The 19,613-nt window shown below is 42.2% G+C and overlaps 3 protein-coding genes across 5 annotated transcripts; 1 reads left to right on the top strand and 2 right to left on the bottom strand.

The window, feature by feature from the left end:
- The first annotated feature begins 6,723 nt into the window (after positions 1-6,723).
- On the top strand, positions 6,724-11,279 carry LOC102714779 (ELMO domain-containing protein A). 3 transcript variants are annotated; one of them, XM_040528878.1, is made up of 9 exons: positions 6,724-7,090; positions 9,091-9,200; positions 9,548-9,616; positions 9,974-10,089; positions 10,185-10,239; positions 10,334-10,454; positions 10,535-10,582; positions 10,677-10,771; positions 10,863-10,987. In XM_040528878.1, the coding sequence occupies exons 1-9, from the start codon at positions 6,949-6,951 to the stop codon at positions 10,959-10,961; spliced, it is 855 nt and encodes a 284-aa protein (XP_040384812.1). In that variant the 5' UTR covers positions 6,724-6,948; the 3' UTR covers positions 10,962-10,987. The 3 variants fall into 3 exon arrangements, with proteins under 3 accessions (XP_040384812.1, XP_015697761.1, XP_006662939.1); XM_015842275.2 differs by lacking the exon at positions 6,724-7,090 and adding an exon at positions 8,440-8,553; XM_006662876.3 differs by lacking the exon at positions 6,724-7,090 and adding an exon at positions 8,711-8,836 and having other exon boundaries at positions 10,863-11,279.
- Positions 11,280-11,391: 112 nt separating this feature from the next.
- Positions 11,392-13,507, bottom strand: LOC121055673 (pentatricopeptide repeat-containing protein At4g21065-like). The gene is made up of 2 exons (XM_040528538.1): positions 13,496-13,507; positions 11,392-12,866 (listed from the first exon to the last, which is right to left on the bottom strand). Exons 1-2 carry the CDS (start codon positions 13,505-13,507, stop codon positions 11,406-11,408), a joined length of 1,473 nt encoding a protein of 490 aa, XP_040384472.1. The 3' UTR covers positions 11,392-11,405.
- On the bottom strand, positions 13,276-19,161 carry LOC102715061 (probable bifunctional methylthioribulose-1-phosphate dehydratase/enolase-phosphatase E1). The gene is made up of 12 exons (XM_006662877.3): positions 18,906-19,161; positions 17,387-17,523; positions 17,208-17,303; positions 16,493-16,612; positions 15,892-15,981; positions 15,446-15,607; positions 15,089-15,244; positions 14,542-14,691; positions 14,356-14,457; positions 14,016-14,125; positions 13,821-13,939; positions 13,276-13,639 (listed from the first exon to the last, which is right to left on the bottom strand). The coding sequence occupies exons 1-12, from the start codon at positions 19,090-19,092 to the stop codon at positions 13,548-13,550; spliced, it is 1,521 nt and encodes a 506-aa protein (XP_006662940.2). The 5' UTR covers positions 19,093-19,161; the 3' UTR covers positions 13,276-13,547.
- Between the last annotated feature and the right edge of the window lie 452 nt (positions 19,162-19,613).

Consider the following 19,613-nt stretch of genomic DNA (forward strand, 5'->3'; position numbering starts at 1 on the left):
ATCTAGATATTTAATGTCCTTTAACTTTTTAAACGGACGAATTACCCCCTAATAACTAAAGGAAATATTAGTCCTAGTTATAGCTCACATGTGGTTGTTCTTGACAGATGTGAGTATTGCTGTCAATGTCAGCGCAACCACCGTCGAGGAACCAAGAAAATCCTCCATCTTATGGCGTCTCAAGCCGCTCCTTGGGAGAAACGTTGTTGTGTTGGTTAGCCTTCAGGGTGGAAAGATCATTTCCGATCCAATATATCTAATTAGGATAATTAATCAAGATATATGACTTTCACGTGTTTTTCTATCCTTGTTTGAATCAGTGCCTAGAGGTTTAGAAATACTTTCAAGAGAGGAGATCAAATATGGGTTATATTATGGCCGGATCCACAGCCAGCAACCCTAGGGATTGTATAGGCTCGTCAGTAGACGTGCAATAATTTGAAAGATTTTTAATTACGAGTAAAAAATAAAATTGTCACAACAATAAATTCTCGATATGATAATATTAGTTTAGCTCTAAAAAAATTTGCGTCCACCACTCACTATTCCTATTTTCCTCTCGAGCAGCTAGTGTCCAAATGGATACTATATTATTCAATCTGATCTCATCCTAATATGTCCGAATCGAGGATATGGTAAGGGTTTTGAAACATCGATGCAAATGTGAATAGCAGTATGTAGATTCTGAGATAGATGTGGTACGAAAAGTATCAGGTAGATACGGATTATCCAATATTTCATACAGATTAGCCGATAGTGATTTTTGCGGATAATCTGACTTCTAGCCCAGACCCATCTAACCATCTAGCCTAATAGGCCACTAGCCATCGAAGAGGTTAACCTAGAGATATCCTCTTTTTCTCTTAGTCTCACAGGTAGAATATTGTAATTGGACACAGCCATTGCGCGCAGCCGGTGACAGCTAGCGAAGGGATGCAACGCATCTGCTCTAAAGAATTAGAACAATCACGCAAATAATCAGGGAAAATAATAACCATCAGCATTTGATCGTGGTGGACTTCAGCTGATAGTGCACAAAACTCGGAAAAAGAATTTGCATATGTGAGCGTAATTTACACGCAAATTTGGATAGTTCAAATTAGATTATCAGGCATTAATTAATTCATACAGATATATACAGCAGTAGTTACTCCTGTCGTACTGGCAAAACATAAGGCAAAATCTAATTAATATTTTTCTATGTTCTCTAAAGCTAATTTCTAAGGGCACGTACAAAGGTGCCTATTAGCTAATTCTCTCAATCGCCACGTAAGTAAATTTGATGATGTGGAGGAAAGAGAGGGAAGAAGAGAGAAAAGTTGTTGCCATGCATGACAACGGCTTAGAGTCGACTCTTAATATTTATTAAAGGAAACTTTCTTGCATGAGAATGTATAAAAAAGAAACTAGCTTAATAAAAAATATTTTATTACGTTAATAAAAAAATCACAACATGACTCTATCTTTATACGTGTCATTATAAAATAAACTCTTATTGTTGACGTGCCTTGAGATAAAGCCCACGACAGGCTCTACCTTTGAACGTGTCCTAACATGTATAGAAGTTGTTATAACAAAGGTTTAAAACATCCAACTATCCGAGAGCAGTTAATAATGAGATAGCTACAGCACTTGAATTATACGTACTATAAAGTTGTTTAAATTTCTGACGGCAGGCTATATATATGCATGCACGATCAAATTGAAATTAATTAATGGGGAGTCCATGTCTCATTAACATAATAACATATATGCATGCATGGAAGATATATAGTTTCTTACACTAATACATTGCCTCTATATACAACAAGTGGACATATAGTCAACTTTGCCATTTCACCATTATTTATATGGAAAATTTTACAGTGCTCCAAATTATTTCAGTCCGTCCAATGCAATTCAATCCAATGGACCACATCCATCTTACCTCCTTGGAGGTAATATATCAGAAAATGGAAGGAAACAAATTCTTGGATCTACCATGCAAAACGTTATTGCCTATAAACAAAGTAATTAACGTGGTAATATCCCTTGCCAAATTTCGTAATTGATTTTAAACCATGAACCTGCCTCATGCAAAACTAACTTTAAATCTTTAACATGTCGAATGAGAACTTCATATTTAATCTATAAATAATATCACAAGAATTGAATATATATATATATAATGTAAATACAAAAAAATAAGATAAGAAAATATTTAATTATATTTTTCATATTAGGAATTCTATAATTAAATCAAACTTTTGTTTAGCATATGATATTTCATGAATCGGTAGAGTTAAAATAAACAAACATTTTTTTCATTGACCTATGGCCTGCAGGTCCATTCTAATATGATGGAATTAGTTGTTTTGTTCACCTCTAATTTATTGCATGCGTAATTAAAATTGGAGAGCATAATCTATGGTATCAACCATTAATGTTGACCCCTGCAATCATTACTCACACATGAGAAATACATTTTAATTTTAAGTCACATAATTCAAATAAACATTATCAATGGTCGGGATTTATTGTTAAGTCTTACTCCCCAGAGGTAAGGTAGAGCACCGTAAAACATCTCTATTTATATACACTGGCTATATATCCTTAACTTTTAGTGTGTGTATGATATGATGGGTTGGTGCAAAACCGGTACACTGTTGAGCTATGTTATGTAGCTGCTCGTAGGAGTGCCAACCGATCGAATTCAGACGGACAATGGTTATACCTGGTTCTAAATAGTTAATTGAATCCATGCCATTATAAATTTAATTGTTATGGAAAATACTATTATTATTAGACTAATTATAAGGATGTCATTACTATTTCGCCACTATTTAAGATATGCCACTGCGTACCTGGTCAATGCATTGAGAATATTTTTTAGACCAAATTGCTCAATATGTTAATTAAGGTGGTTCACCACTCTATCCCAAGCTATAGCTCCTCCCTCACAGTGTGGTGGCCCTAGATTTGGATCTAGGAGGCTTGTGATACAGTGGATGAGGAGAATGATGGTGTCATGGTGGTGGATGGGGAAGAGGCCAGCATCATTGTGGTGGAAGCTAAGGATTGAGTGCGAGATGGCAGATCTAGCGATGATGAGACGGAGCAACGGATCTAGGCCCCATTCGGCAGGTAAGATAAGTTGTCCTTATCTCCCTCGTTTTCCGCGCGCACGTTTTCTAAACTGCTAAACGGTATATTTTTTGCAAAAATTTCCTATAGGAAAGTTGTTTTAAATCATATTAGTCTATTTCATATTTTTTTAATAATTAATAATTAATTAATCATTTATTAATCTATTACTATATTTTTCGCACCGGATAAATTACCTTATCCACCTTTATAACGAACGCAGCCCCCTACCTAAGGCACCACCCTCCCTCTTTCCTCCTCACTGGTCTATCCAGCAGCGAAAGAGGCAAATCCGATGGCAGTGGTGCTTGGGAGCGTCGGATCTAGTCTCCTCCATGACCGATCGGAGCTCACAGTTAGGAGAAGAGTGAGAGGTGTGGTGGATGCTGCTCGCAATAGTTTAATGACTGTTTTTTTGCACTGGGAATGCATAGCAAAAGATGGACGTTAACATAATAATGGAATGGAAAATATGTAATGAACACTACAACGTTAGTACAAAACCCAGAAATTACTTCATAACTTTTCTCCATTGAAGCTACACGTACGTGTTTTATTCATTTTCTTGTTACACCTTCAGATATAGAGACGGGGAGTTATCATACGTTATCTCGAAAAATGGGGTCTGTGTATCCTCGGAGCATGATATAATGGTGTAGAGGAAACTAAATTGACACAAGGATTAACTGAATGTCTTGTAAACTGAATTTGATTTGTGCACATTAATTAATAGACTGGCTATATGATCTCGTATGATTTTATTGGTTGTGGTTGTATTTTTTCCTCATAATTATCATATAACTTTGCACCTACATCTAGACAAGCAAGCATGCCCAATGCCCAAAAAACAAATTGCACTCCTGTTCGTGAATGTAAGATTCTGATTGAAATTAATCATCTCACTGCAAATTTTTTTAATGCAAACCTTTGTATGCCAAAAAATTATATATGAAATTTTGTATATAGAAACTTTCGTACCCGAACCAGCTACGTAAATGTCTTTGATTTCGATTTAGACCATGTTTGTTTCTGTCTGACTTTTTTTAATCACTGTCATATTAAATGTTTGGACACTAACTATTAATAAAACTCACCTCCTACTCTGGTCTCTGGACTATTTCGCGAGACGAATCTATTGAGCCTAATTAGTCTATAATTAGAAAATATGATGCTACAGTAAACATTTACTAATCATGAATTAATTAGGCTTAAAAATTTGTCTAATAAAATAGCTTTTATTTATGCAATTAGTTTTGTTATCAATCTATATTTAATAATCCTAAGTAACGTTCAAACATCCGATGTGACAAGAAAAAAAAGTTCCGATCCAAACATCCACTTGGCTCCAACATTCAGCGTCAAAATTTTATAAATAGAATCGTCCTACATTTAGACTTTGTACAGAGAAAGTGTGTATATATAGAAACATGGGTTTGGACACGTACCTTTCAACCTTTAAACTTTTGTACAGAGGAAGTTTGTATCTATAGAAACGTGGGTTGGACTCGTACGTCAGTCGCACGAAATATGTTCACACACATGCATGTCCCCTATCTTTTTACTTATGATTATGTTTATAAGTCAAAAATAAATTTTAAAGCCTAAATTTGAAGTTAATTTTAAGGTTTTTTATCCTAATTTATTTGTCAATTTTTACTTTTAAACTACATATATAATTTTTTTTATCCAAAAAATATTTTAATTGTTAACAAGTTATTCCGCTTACACTTAATTTCAGCGGAACAATCTAACATTCACGAGTTAGACATGTCCACGGTCTCGTAGCACAGGTCATTCTCCTTCCTCCTAAATTAATAGAGCTCCTAGCCCTATGGGTAGTGATGAAAACAGGACAGGTTGGGTTGGAACAGCCCTGGCCCTAAGTAGAGATGGGAGGCCAAATCACGACCTGTCCCCGACCCTTTCGAAATATAAAAGTACAAATAAATAAAACAACACAAAAATAGATCGAGGAACACTGATATACCTCCCAGTACTATGCTTGCACGCCGCTCCCCTCACCATGCTTGTGCGCCACTCCCCTCGACATGTTAGTGCGCCGCCTCGTGCGTGCGAAAGGGGGAGGGGTGGAGAGAGGCAACTAACAAAGTGGCAAAAATGCGAGATCCGAAGTAAGAGAATGCGTTGCCTATGTGTGGATAAGTAAGAGCATCTTCAAGTGTCCCCAATATTTGCCCCCAAAACGTACTTTTGTAAAATTAGTCTAAAAATCAATCTCCAACAGTGCCCAATAACTACTCCTAATTTTACCTTGCTCCTAATATTGACCTAAAAATATGTTAGATCTGAAGTTCGTTTTGGCATTCCCAATTATTGGCATCACGCATTTTTTCCGTCTCTACGCGCGCACTTATTTCATCTTGCCTGCACGTTATTTCTTTCTTTGCCTCTGCCCACGCACGTCCTTCGTCGCCTCCATCGATGGCCACCTCCGCCCGCGAGTTCCTTCGTCCCTCCATCCAGGCATCGCCTCAACCGAGGCGTCGCCTCCGTATAGGCTACCAGATTCGTCCAAGACATCGTTCACATCAAGAAAAAGAAGATGGGCGGGCCAAGACGCCACCGTGGCCAATTCTGTTCACCAAAGAAAAGACATCGTGGCCGATCTTGTCTCGTCCTGGCTGATCTCACACGTGCACGGAACAGATAAAAACTTATAACCAACTACTAGCCCCACCTCTAGATAAACTAACTAATTTTAGGAATTCAAATATAGGAATACTCTTGGACTTGAAAGAGATTTAGGGAGAAAATTTTTATAGAATAACTCCCAATACATTAATTTTAGAAACCAGATTTTGGTAATCTTTGGAGATGCTCTAAGGGTTTTTTTTCGCTTATACATCCCAGTATATGGCTTTTTTTTTATCTCTCATGGGTATATTCCCCTCAGGACCACCGGTGGAATGCCTTCCCGTTCAAATACAGGGCCCTAACCCCGACTTCTGCTGGACAGAATTGTCACACACCCCGCTCCAGCTCCAGTAGAGGCAGGTCTCCGGAAGGGACCCGATCCCACATGAGTAATTGCCATCCCTATCATGGGCCTAGCCTGTCAGCATTAAAATAAAATAAACAAAAATAGCCATGCCCCAGCTATCATCATTAAAAAGAAATAAATGGAGTACTAAGCATTTAGCCACAAATATAAAGTTTGCCAGAGATAAGCAAGCAAGCAGCTAAACTATACAACGTACTAGTTAGTTATTAGAGCAAGTATAATAATAGACTATAAGTTGACTATAAGCCGATAGAAAGGAAATAGGTAATGAAAAAAAAGTGAGATTGACTATCATGCAAGAGTTAACTATACACCAACTCTAAAAAAAATACATTAAATGCAAAGGTAAGAGAAAGAGATAGAAGATAAGAATTATAGCCAATCTATTATATGTGTTGACTATAATATAAATTTATAGCTAGTAGATCGTAAAAAACTCAAAACATTAGTAGTAAAAGGAAAGAGAAGCCGTGTCGCGTAAGTATTTAAATCGGAAAGGCCGTCCAGCGCTCGCCTTAGGTGGCGACAAGCCGCAACCCGACGGCGCCCTCCTCCTCCTCCTCCCCGGAGCGGCGCCGCCGCTACACGACGGCCGCCTCCCACTCCGCCTCCGCCTCCTCCGCGCCCCCCTCATCTTCTTCTTCTTCTTCTCCTCCTCCTCCTCCTCCAATACGGTGTACTGCTTCTCCGCCTTCCTCGGTTGGTATAGCTGCTGCGGTGTTGCTGCCGCGAGATCAAAGGAACGTTTGCCGCTGCTGTTGCGTGGTGTGTGAAGGGCTGGCGAGAGGAGGGGGGAGAGGAGAATGGAGGCGGCGGCGGCGGCGGCTTCGGCGGCGGAGGCGCACCACCAGCACCACCACCTCCACGGCTGCCTCGCCGTCAGGGCGCCCGTGCCGCGGTGCTCGCATGGCGGCGGCGCGGGCACGCTGGGCGGTGGATCTTCTGGTGAGGCTCTCCATTCGATCTCATTCCCTTTTTGTTTCTTCGGTTTCGGGCTTCTTCTGCATCGCAACTGCAATGTGTGGGAAGGTTTTCGGTACACCTCTCGCCTGCTTGTTTCCATTTTTTTTCTTCCTCAAAAAAAAAATCTCTCTGTATTTTTAGGAATTTTCACGGGTTTATTGGTGTGCTAGAATCAGGTGACATTTTAAAACTGTTCCATACATTATGCTGTTCTTGCTGGAGATTTATTTATTTTTTTCATTCATTAATACTGCTGTTCTTCTATCTGCTCTGCTATTGGACATAATTATTATTATTATTATTCATTTCCATTGATGCTGTTTTGCTCTTCTCCTGCTGTTCTAATCTGTGCGTCCAATCACGCTCCGGTATCTTTGGCAATGTGTTTTGATGAACTTTTCTGATACTATACTGGTGGTCAATCAGTATGGGGCCTCGAATTTTATTTTGGTTTTTGTCATTCACAAAGAAGTCAGAATTAGAGGGCCTAGAGAGAGGAATCTTGCAGAAAATGCTCTTGGTATTGTCAATTCTGTACTTGCTGCCGCTTTTGGCCACATACTTGTAGTGTTGGCTCAGACCTCAGAGTTGTGGCATGTGGAAAAAAGCGAAACGATGTATTTGTAAACGAAAAATAATTTATAAATATTTTTTTCTATACGTATTGGCAGTGATCTAAATTCCAATGCTGAAAAATAAAAATCTGATGCTGAAAAATAAACTTCGGTAAAAAAACAACTAAACTAGTTTCAATTTTAAGGTTGAAAATTTAAATTTTGGTTTATACACATGAGAGAAGGGAAAAGACAGAGGTGAAGGAAACTAATCATTGATCCTGTCCTTTTTATCTTTCTTGGTGCCACACTCCTAACTTCTTTGCAATCACTCTTCTTCCCTGTAAACTTTTTTCCCTTTTTTTTTTACTTTTGCTGTTCAAGATTTCAGAAAATTTGTAATAAAGTTTAATTAAAAAATCTGCCAATGTTGCGTGTTGATTGGTAATAGTACGGCAAGTGACTAACTATCTGCTTCAGTGACAATCAGTACTTGGATTAGTAGTTAGCAGATTCGCTTGCTGTGTCCTTCACCGCCTTTTTGGTGATAATTTCAGTACTGAATGATGGCACCCTTCACTCTGTTCTTCCTTGGCTCCAAAAGATTGACATGTGTATAATATATATGGCTGGAGTACATCATCAACCGATCTTGATTGTACAGTTACAACTACAAAAATGCTGGACCATTAGCTCATTGATGGTGGCAACCCAACAGCTGCTTTTGCTTGTGGGTTGCGTCTTGGTTGGGTTCATGCGCCTAATCTTATCGGTTGGAGGCAGCCTAGCTGCTCTAATTTGGTGAGAAATCTTGGCAGCAATGGCACCCCCCATTTGGCAGATTTGTTGGGCAACTGGAGTGACCGGTGAGAAACTGCAGAGATAGGGCATGTAAGTATGATAATGATATCTCTGGGTTAAGAACGTTGTCGTCTAACATCATGTGGGGGTATCAGTTTGGTCGGCTACAAAAATACTTTGCCATGGCTGTCTTATCCTCTCATGATAGATCCACTGGCTTATAAATATATAATAAGCATTGAAACTTGTATTTGAGATGGCATAGCATTAAGCAAAACTTTGTGTGTCAGTGTCACTAGACCTTAGCTTAGCTCCATCAGTTTTGGTTCTGGGGTGATGCTGGGGCAGCTTGCACTGTGGTCCAAGATTGCCAGTTCAGTAACTCTTCCTCTTCTTTTTTTTAAAAAAAAATAGCTAATCTCACCTTGCTTTTTCAGTTTTGGATGCATTTGGTAATTCTATTTTTCTAGTGTACATTATATTGGTGGTTTTGCCTTCATAAATAATAATTATGAAAAGTGTGTCATTCTCTTATTTCAACTGGTGACTGCGGTTTTATCTGAATCAGGTCATGTGGGTTTTTTTTTCTCTGAATCTTATGAGGGAATGTATTCTGTTCTTGTGTAGATGAGGCATCCTGTGGGTCACCAAGATGGATAGGGAAGAGCCTCTCTTGCGTATGCATCAAGCGAAAAGGAGCATATGAGAGAATATGCATGAATCTTACACCAGTGCAGGTAATGGCCTGCCAGATTTCTTTACTGTTCAAGGATTTTGCAATGGTTTGTGTCAATGTATCTACAGATAAAGTCAATCAATAGATAGGTGGGCCTGCTTTTTCGCTAAAGAAGCATTATCTAAGTGACCACTCAGAAAGGGATTAATTAAGATTTGGCTTTTTGTTATTATATTTTCTTTCTGTTCACGGAAACTAGTTTTTTAAAAAAAGAAAATGTCAGTCTGATCTGAATACACTGTCAGAAATTTTACAATTTGGAATTTCCTTTGAAAAATTCTCTTCATATGTATAGACTAATACAGAATGTCAAACCAATCATCCTTCCAATCGGCTCATCATTTACAGGAAGAGAGGCTTCAGAGGCTGAGGCATCGTATGAAGGTTTATTTTGATCCTTCCAGACGAGATCATCAGGTAAAATTTGCAGTAGAAATAAAGAATCCTTGCAATGGGTTAGCTCTGCATTACTCTTTTTGTCTAATGCAGCGTGCACACATACTGAATTTCATAGGTTTTCCTCTTTTTTCCCCTCTCGAGTCTTCTCACACACTATCCAATGCTGTAGATGCAAATAACTTACTATGACAATGAACATGCTCAGCAGATAATATCATGCATAACAATTATTAAGTTTCATTCACTTGTGGTTTTGATGAGATTGATTTGACTACAGGGTACCAGACTTCTATAGTACTAGCATGTATACTTGGTGTTAATTTCTTTATATTCTATATCACTTGAGTCCTGCTAAATAGCAAGTCGTGATGACAGGAAGCTTTGAAAGCTCTTTGGCATGCAACATATCCGGATCAAGAACTTCAAGGTTTGATTTCTGAGCAGTGGAAAGACATGGGATGGCAAGGAAGAGACCCATCAACTGACTTCAGGTAGTCCAAGCTAAAGCCTGCCACCTGATAGATAAACTCCAAATTTGTATTCAGCTTTAGTATCAAGTTAAGCAGAATTGCTGTACATGGCGCAGGGGTGCAGGATTCATCTCTCTGGAGAATCTTCTGTTCTTTGCGAAGACATTCTCTGTAAGCACATTGTCATTGTTGCTTTCATTATCTGAAAGACTGAAAATCACCCTATTGATTAATACTGATCGTCTTTGGTGGGTTATTCCTGCAGGCCTCATTTCAGAGGCTGCTAAAGAAACAATGTGGCAATCGGGCCACTTGGGAGTACCCATTTGCAGTTGCTGGTGTAAATATCACATTCATGATCATGCAGATGCTGGATCTCCAATCTAGTAAGCACTGACCCAAAGTTGCCAGTAAATATAGCTTGTGCACTGTAACTATACTGATTAGAAAGTAATATTGTATGCAGCTAAGCCAAGAACGTTTGTTCGAGCTGTTTTTATCCAAATGCTCTCAGGTAGGATCAATGAAGTAAATACCTTTCCTGGATCGGATCATGTACCAACTAACCAACAGTTTGAATCAAATTTGTCCTTGTTTTGTTCTCCCAGAGGATGAGTGGGCATTTGATCTCCTCTACTGTGTTGCATTCGTTGTTATGGACAAGCAGTGGCTCGATAAGAACGCCTCTTACATGGATTTCAATGTAATTTCCTGTCAATGTACACACCATCCTTTGTCTGTAAATCATCAGACCTCATCATTTTGACTGATCTTGCGATTCTGATGTGATTCAGGAGATACTGAAGTCAACACGAGCCCAGCTGGAGAGGGAGCTTCTGCTGGACGATGTGATGCGGATCGAAGACATGCCGTCATACAGCCTGCTTTGCTAGTGGCCATATTGGTTGGATACCATGATTGAGTCCATGGTTCTAACCCCTGAGTGACTTGAGTGTATAGCTCCCTCCCTTCCTTTGATTTCTTCAGGGAGGCAATTTTTGATGGCATGTAGGGCAATGACCTGTTGTCATGTTGAATTTGGCCCTCTGTGAAACAACTCACCCTGGTTGGCACCACAATGAATTACTAGCATTTTAGCATCCATTGTCAAAGCTGATGTTATGCTGTCATATTTTACCCCCATGGATCCATCAACAGAATCAACTATTGGTAACCCAGTTTGCAACCTCTGGTGGAAGGTGTGCAGTGAATCTAAATTCCTCACAAGCTTATCAACAGCAATCCTCTGTCCATGAACAGAAAAGTCAGCTACCAAATGCTGATCAGTTCTGGCATGCTATGAAACCGTTGTGTATTCTTTCCAATGGCGCCGGCGGTCAGCCGTCGCCGACCACCTCGCTGGAGCCGGGGATCTTGGACAGCCGTGCCCGCTTCATCACCTTCCTCAGCCTGTCCACGTCCTGCCACCTCCCGGCCTCCGCGTACATGTTGGACAGCACGACGTAGACGCCGTGGTTGGTCGGGTCCAGCTCCAGCATCTCCTGCACCGCCCGCTCGGCGACGTCGATGTCGCCGTGGTTCTTGCAGGCGGTCAGCAGTGCTCCCCATATCACCGTGTCGGCGTCGCACGTCGTCATGCCCCGGATCATCTCCTCGGCCTCCGCGAGGAGGCCGCTCCGGCCGAGGAGGTCGACCATGCAGCCGTAGTGCTGGATGGTCGGCGCCACCGAGAAGTCCTTGTCCATGGACGCGAACACGCGGCGGGCCTCGTCGAGGCGCGCCGCGCCGCTGCCGGTGCGGCCGTAGGCCGAGAGGACGCCGACGAGCGTGGCCGCGTTCGGCGGCACGCCCTCCCGGCGCATCCGATGGAACGTCGCGAGCGCGCGCTCGCCGTGGCCGTGGTGCGCCAGCCCGGTGATCAGGGCGTTCCACGTCGCCGTGTGCCGCTCCGGCATCCCGTCGAACACCGCCCTCGCCTCCTCCATGGCCCCGGTCTTGGCGTACATGTCGACCAGCGCCGTGCCGAGGATCACGCCCACCGGCGCCGTCATCCCCCTCGCCTCCATCAGCTCGTGCACGCGCCTCCCCATCTCGAGCCCGCGCGACCCCGACCGCGCGCACGCCGACAGCACGGACGCCAGCGCGGCGCCGCGGGGCTCGAACCCGTCGGAGACCATCTCCTCGAACGCCCACATGGCGTCCTCGTGCATCCCGTTCTGCGCGTACCCGGAGACCAAGGTGGTGCACACCACCGCGCTCCGCTCGGGCAATCCGTCGAACACCCTGCGCGCGGCGGGGACGAGGCCCGCGAGCGAGTAGGCCCGGACGAGGCCGTTGGCGACGTAGGCGTCGTGGTCGAGCCCGTGCCCGACGGCGAGCGCGTGGAGCTGCTCGGAGGCGCGGAGCGGGAGGCGGGCGGAGGCCTTGAGGAGGAAAGGGAAGGTGTGCCTGCCGGGAGAGAAGGAGCCGTCGCGGCGGAGGAGGGAGAAGAAGCCGAGGGCGGAGGCCGGGTCGGGGGAGGAGGCGAGCGCGCGGAGGGTGGTGTTGACCATGAAGGAGTTGGGGGCGCAGGGGAGGGAGGCGAGGAGGCGGAGCACGCCGCCGGGAGGGGAGAGCGCCGCGTAGGCGGCGAGGAGGCGGGACGCCGCGAAGGCGTCGTCGGCGAGGCGGCCGGAGACGAGCATGGCGGCGTGGACGGCGGCAAGCGCGCGCGGGGTGGCGCAGCGGTCCGCCAGGAGGGACAGGTTCGGCCGGCGCCGGACGCCGCCGCGGGCGCCCACGGCGGCGGCCATTGACGTCGCCACCGTGCCCTCTGCTCCCTCACTGCTGGCTGCTGCCTACGCGATTGCGTGTTTGCAGTTGGCACCCACTTGAAGTCTTAAACGCTTGAATTGAGTCTCGTTGTAATTTTTAAAATTTTTGTATCCAAAAGTTTCAATTTGAATTTCATAGGAGTTTTATAGAAATTGAATTTGTTGTTATGAAAAATCCTATGAATTTCTGCATTCTGAAGGAGCCATGAGCATGCAGAAGGCAGCATTTGCTGGATAGTGTTCTGATCAAAATTTCAGCTAGAAAATGACCTCTCTCGTATGGAATGAGATCCTCTGAGCAAAAGTGACGTGAATTTGGTATATCTCATGACCGTTGGATCGAAACGGGTGGACGAGATTTAGCGCTATAGTAACGAACATTGTTTCAAATCACTGTTGCTCTAGTAGACAGCAAACAAACAAGACAACAACCTTCACGACAAGATCATGGCGATTTTATTCTTGCTCTAGTTTGCAGATGAGCTACAAGGGCGCAGCAATATGCAAGCATCTACAAATTTATTTGTTCTGCCATTCAGGATTTTGTTTTACATTTATTATTTGCATCGTTCTTACATGCTAATAGTAGATGATGCCATACTCTCCTCTCCTGTAAATAATCGATCCAGGGCGGTAGCTCGTCAACAAAGCACACACTCCGGCATTACGCATCCTTGTCTTGCATTGTATGCTTTCTTCTGTTCTTCAGATCTCACTAAACGACTTGATCGTCCGGAATCCATGGTTCTCAGGGAGCGGTGCATTTCCCGGGCGAATGGAGATTATTACCTCGAAACCTGAAAGAGAAAATGTTGGAACAAACGTTATACGAGATAGAGTATTTGACACAAGGAAATGAATGATAACTTGAAAGGAATAGATCCTACAGGAGTCGATTGGTTAAAGTTATTACGCACCAAGTAAAACTGTAAAACCATGAATACTCTCCCAATATTATTGAGCAGAGCTCGTCATTACCTGCACTTTTTGCAGCCACTGCTTCTTGAAACACATCAGTGATGAATAAGATTTGAGCAGGACTGTCCACCCCAAGTGATTGTGAAATCTCAAAGTAACTCCTTGTTTCTCTTTTGTTACTGCGGTTATGAGAGATGGGAATCATAATTCTGCAGTCATTTTTCAGTAGCAATACAAATGGAACAAGAAACTTACCCAGTTGTGGTGTCGAAGAACCCACACAGGTACTGTCGCAGATCACCATAGGTCGTATTGCCAAATAATAGCCTTTGCGCCTCTCGGCTGCCACTTGAGTATATGTAGACCTATTGGCAAGTACATCAATTGTATCAAAGTCATCAAGTGCACTTTTTTTTTTGCAGTTGATGTTACACAATTTTAAAACTGGTATTGTTTGACACTCTCTAGGGTCAACTTTCTTGGCCCAAGTTGCTCGGCTAATAATTATAAATAATAAAACCATATTAGGATTTAGGAGCACTGAAAAAGTTTAAAGTATCACACTTCCACAGGAATTTGACAAAAGAGATAGTACCTTCATGCCACTAGCGTGCCAATGCTTTAGTGCCTCAGGAACATCCTCAAAGACAACTCCTTGCATTTCTTTACTTTCAAAACCAGTCCTCCATATGTGACCCTGGAAGTGGCATTAAAACCATGAACTCCATCAGAGAAACAGGAATGTGATTGCAGCACCAAAAAAGGATGTGAACTAAGCTACCTGGAGTTGTTTCAATGATGTAATCTTCCTGTCTGCTTTAATCATTGATTCAACGTTAGCAACCAATGCATTGATAACCTCTTCTTTGCCCGCATCATCAGGTGGAATTGGAACAGACCCAGCAATTCCATTTTTCAAGTCTTCTTCAACCTGGATAATTGATGCTAACCTGTTATATCTTAAATAAATTAGAAATGATCACATACATGTTGCATATGGTTTTTTCCTTCTTTTTTCCTTTTTTTTTTTTGCGATTAGAAGCTTATGGCTCTGGTGGTGAGGACTCCAGCCACTTTCCACCATGGTGGTAATACAGCTAAAGATCTCCACAAAAATAGGGAGTTGGGGAATCAAAATTTGAATAGTAACTTCGATCAAATCTAACAATTCTATTTTCTTAAAGAAAAGGAAAACAAAATAATTTCAGCACAGCTAATCATATATCCTGACTTTAACTACCATGAACAAATTCATAGATGCAATGCAACAAGCCTACAAGATCAACAACTTGACAGGATATGCAAAATTCCTTTTATCGTTAACTTACTTGGGCACGCAATAGGTTAATGTCTTCTTTGGTTTCATCAGAACCATATGTAGAAGTCAAATGCTTTCGCACATTATCACGGGCATAGGGAAACATAACATCAGTCACAAATGATATTGGAGTAGTTGTTCCCTCAATGTCAAGAACAACACAATGCTGCAAGAGAACAAAAGGTTAAGTAATTTTATTCAGGAAATATATTGTACTGACAGTGACCATATATAGCAGTCACAAAGAAGTCAAGAAAATACACAAAGAATAACACTCAGTACTCACAGATGCAAACCAGTACATTATAAGATCTAAAAATAACATTTTGAAGGTTGAATTCACAAATACTTAGAACAAATAATAGACCTTTGATGATTTGGCATCAGAACATCCATTTGGAACGCCAGAGCTCAGAACACTGCGTGGTCTTTTGGCACTATTTATTGGACCATGCTCAGGAGTTGTCCAATCAATTCCCAATTGATAAAGCTTGATGGCAGCATCAAAAAGATAATGATAGCATTCAGCCTGAAAAGCACGGGTAAAACAATTTAGTAAATGTATGTGATAGCATAAAGTCAAGGAGCATGACCACAGTATTCTGTTAATCACAAAAATCTCATCATATAGCAGCTTGCTATGAATATTATAGGTGCCTTTAAAATATATGTTCTCGTATAATTAGCGTATATGGCCACAACCTAGATAAAACAGGGGCATAGTGTAGGGAGATCAATATTGATTATTGAAAGAGCTGGCAAATTAAAATGAAGAAACAAACAAAGCTAAAATAAGAGGTCACAAAAACAAACCTGAGTCTTGGCATTGATCCAGGAATCACCCCACACATAAATTCCATGGTTCCGTACAAGGACTGCAGTTGCCTTAGGGTATGCTGCGATCTGTTATACAACTTCGCATCAGTTCCCTACATTGATAAAAAAATATTCCATTTGTTCTTGTTTATTTGTTGATTTGGTCACTCACATGGTCTCCAATAACAGTTTTGACCACTACCTTTTAATTGTATATAAAAATTATATTCCATTAATATCATTCCTATATGACAAACTTAAATGATTTTGTGGATATTAGTAAGCATAACTTTAAAGGTTTGACTGCAGTACTGTACACATTTTTAAAATAACGTATTGAGAATGGAGACAATATCACAGATAACATCTTATAATCATCAAATTAATAAACTTAGTTTTAAGTTCAAGCCTAAAATGGTTGGATGAGTGAGGTAGTGCTAGTTTTTGCTGCATTGCCTACAAGTTTCTTAACCCTTTTGTTAGAGCCATACCTATAATACCCAAATAAATTTATGAGAACAGCAGGCTACAAAATGACATAATATTGTTCTTTGTGAGGATTGAGAAACTGAAACTCAAAAGGACATTAGTAGCATACCGCCTCAGCCAGTGAGTCGGTGAGCTCATACTCATAAGGGGTGTTCTCAATTATAGGAATCACCAATTCATCATGGTAGCCATGGCCTTTAATTCCTTTAATCATTTCCATATGTGTTATCTGCAGTAAGATGGAAACGCAGTATATGGTCAAACAAAGATTTACATATTGCAGTCACTTTAGCGAAATCAAGCAAACAAGAAAATAATATCATAAGGTATACTGATGCTAAAAACTCTAGTCATATAAAAAAGAAAATATGAATGACGATCCATTTTTATTTCACACATTAGATCAGTCAGAAAAATGTACACAATGTGGTACACTACATGAGAAATGGTATGTCAACTTATTACTCCCTCCATTGGAAAATATAAGGTGCGTATGTATTTGGAAAAGTCAATATTTGTATTTTTTTACTAACAACTAAGCTAACATAAATATGTTTAGTGTCGTACAGGTGATACCATTGGATTAGTATTTGAAAATATTTTCACATGAAGTTCTTTTTGTAGCTGTTGATAGTATATTAAAAATAAATTGATGGTCAAATTCAGCATTGGATACCATGCCAAACTAATACGTGTTATATTTCTCGGCGGAGGGAGTATTACCACATGTTTGATAAATATTACGGCCAAATTTCATGGAAAATGTAAAGCACGTATTGGAGCTTTAGCTAAGTGTCATGGGTAAAAATAGACAAGAGGCTCACCCTAAACTCTTTTGCACCAGGATCAAGCATGGTTGCGATGCAAGTCTCCATCCCATGGCTATGAATGACAGCCCCAGCCCCTCTCATCAGATAAGCCTGCAGAACACCAAAGAAAATTAGACAGCTTAGATTAAAACAATTTGAAGAAGCCAAACTAGGCAAAGGATAGCACTGGTAACCTTCATAAACAGAGGAGCACAGTCAGTACATTTTGGAGGCTTGTGCGGCCATGGCTTTGATACTGGTGACGAGAGCACCTTCCCATCAGCCGACATAACATACATATCCTCTGCCACCATTCTCTCTTTCTGCACACCTGAGAAAAAGCCAAAAAGGTAAGAAGATGAAATTGTGATTAAAATTTATTAATACACCATGTTCTTTTTCCGAATCACAACCATGGTGAGTTAGGGTTGGAGTTGGACGAATGTATTGTACATTGATACAACATCATGTTCTGTGTAATAATTCAAGTTTTCAGCACTGTTTCATCCCTATGGTTGGCTTGTGGTACTAGACAACACTGCTTTTCACAACAATAAAAAAAGGTCAAAAATCATGTTTTTGTTAAAAAGAACACTTTACAGATGGCCTAGAGCATGGAATGCTTAAAGGCAGTGCAATACTGGACATTCCAACTCCGAACAGATTTACATAAGTATTTGAAAGTAAAACTGTATGCATCATACTCAACGGCATTGACACATAGTCAATAAGCATAATAATAAAAACTAGAATAATTTAAAGTTATTCGTTTCTGAATAAAACTGATGTTGGCTCAATAGCAACTTATCATTTTCATAGGAATTATCAACACAATGGGATTTTTTTCCCTTAAGTAGTATATGATTTTTTTTTACATGTTCCGTTCGACCCTCTGACTTGTACTGAAATCAGTTGGTTGTCCAGCCTCTGTAATTGGAATAATCCATTTCTCTTGACAAGCTTCCTGACTTACAGTGAAATATGCACTTAGATAAATAAAGCTGACCACTGACCAAAACTTTTAACCCCTATGGCAATGTTTGCTGGGCCATTTCACAAAAAGGGCAAGCCTTCAAGCATATGAGGGCAATATGAAATAAGCTCCTAGCCTCGTAAATGCTTAAGTACATTCCAACTGACCGGACAAGCAGCCTCCACAAGAACAATAAAGCAACCGTAGGTGTAGCTCAAGCCACGCCAACTAAGCTAATTTGATACTAGTACTTCTCAACCTTCGAACTTGCATTGAACCGTGCATGGCAACGAGCAATCTCGTATGCAAAATCACATATGTCAGTTCGTCCAATAGGAGAAGTGCAAGGTAAATGAGAGGCAGCCATGCCCCCTGTTGGTCCTGCACTCCTGCCGTCCTGGCATGCCCACGGAGCAACGCAGGAGTAACTAAATTAAACAATCCAAGCCTAGTAGGCAAGTCAAATGCCATCAAAATCAACAGAAGCCCATTTCGCTGTGCCGTCTACAGCTAGAGCGCGACGGCGAAGTCGGCAACGACAGACACCCCCGGAGTTCATCCCGGCGGCAGCACCCCCACCCAGACCCAGGCACCCGCCCTCGTCCATCCCGGTTCCCAGCATCGCCCCCGCGCGCCGTGGCAATCCGTCGAACAGGTGGGAGGAGGCAGAAGAAGGGGAGGGGGAGGTGGGGGCGCGATAGAAGAAGAAGGCGAGCCCGCTGCGGTGCGGTGCTGTTTACCGGAGGGGGACATGACGATGAGCTGCTGCGCGAGGGGGAGCGCCGGGTCGTTGGCCTTGACGGTGATGCTGCCCCCCGTGCCGGTGACCCACCCCTGCGCGTAGAAGTGGCGGCACAGCTCCGCCACCAGCTCCCGCGCCTCCCTCACCGCCTCTCCCTCCAGGTACGACTCCGACGCCGTCGCCATGGCTCCTCCTCCTCCTCCGCCGCCGCCGCCGCCCTCGGGATTCGAGCACGCCGGCTGCTTTTATGTAGTAGGAGGAGTGGAGCGGGGCGGGGCGGCTCGATTTGTGCCTTCCTAATTAATCGCACGATTAAGTTAGTTAATTTAATTAATCCGGAAGTGGGGCCCACATGTCTGTGGCGTATTAGCAGGGAATCGCGGGGGAGAAGGGAATAACTGCTGGTGCCTTTTCTTTTCTCACGCGAGCGCGCGCGCGCTCGCTTGCATGTGGTGGGGCCAGAGGGCTGCGCCGGGCCCGCACGTCAGTGGGCGAAAGTGGGAGGGTAGAGCGCTCCTGGCGGAGCTGCGATGAGAGGAGGGTCGCGTTCACGGGGTGGAGGGAGGGATGAGGATTTATATTTGTTTTTGTTTTTGTTTTTTAATTTTTTGCTTTGGAGCTGCGCTGAGGACAAGAATCTGATGAATTTTTTTAGGGAATTGCTACACAACAGCAGGCTGAAATTTTCTATTTTATCAGCCGAATT

The sequence above is a fragment of the Oryza brachyantha genome, chromosome 11 (assembly GCF_000231095.2).
Source record: "Oryza brachyantha chromosome 11, ObraRS2, whole genome shotgun sequence".
Classification (NCBI taxonomy): domain Eukaryota; kingdom Viridiplantae; phylum Streptophyta; class Magnoliopsida; order Poales; family Poaceae; genus Oryza; species Oryza brachyantha.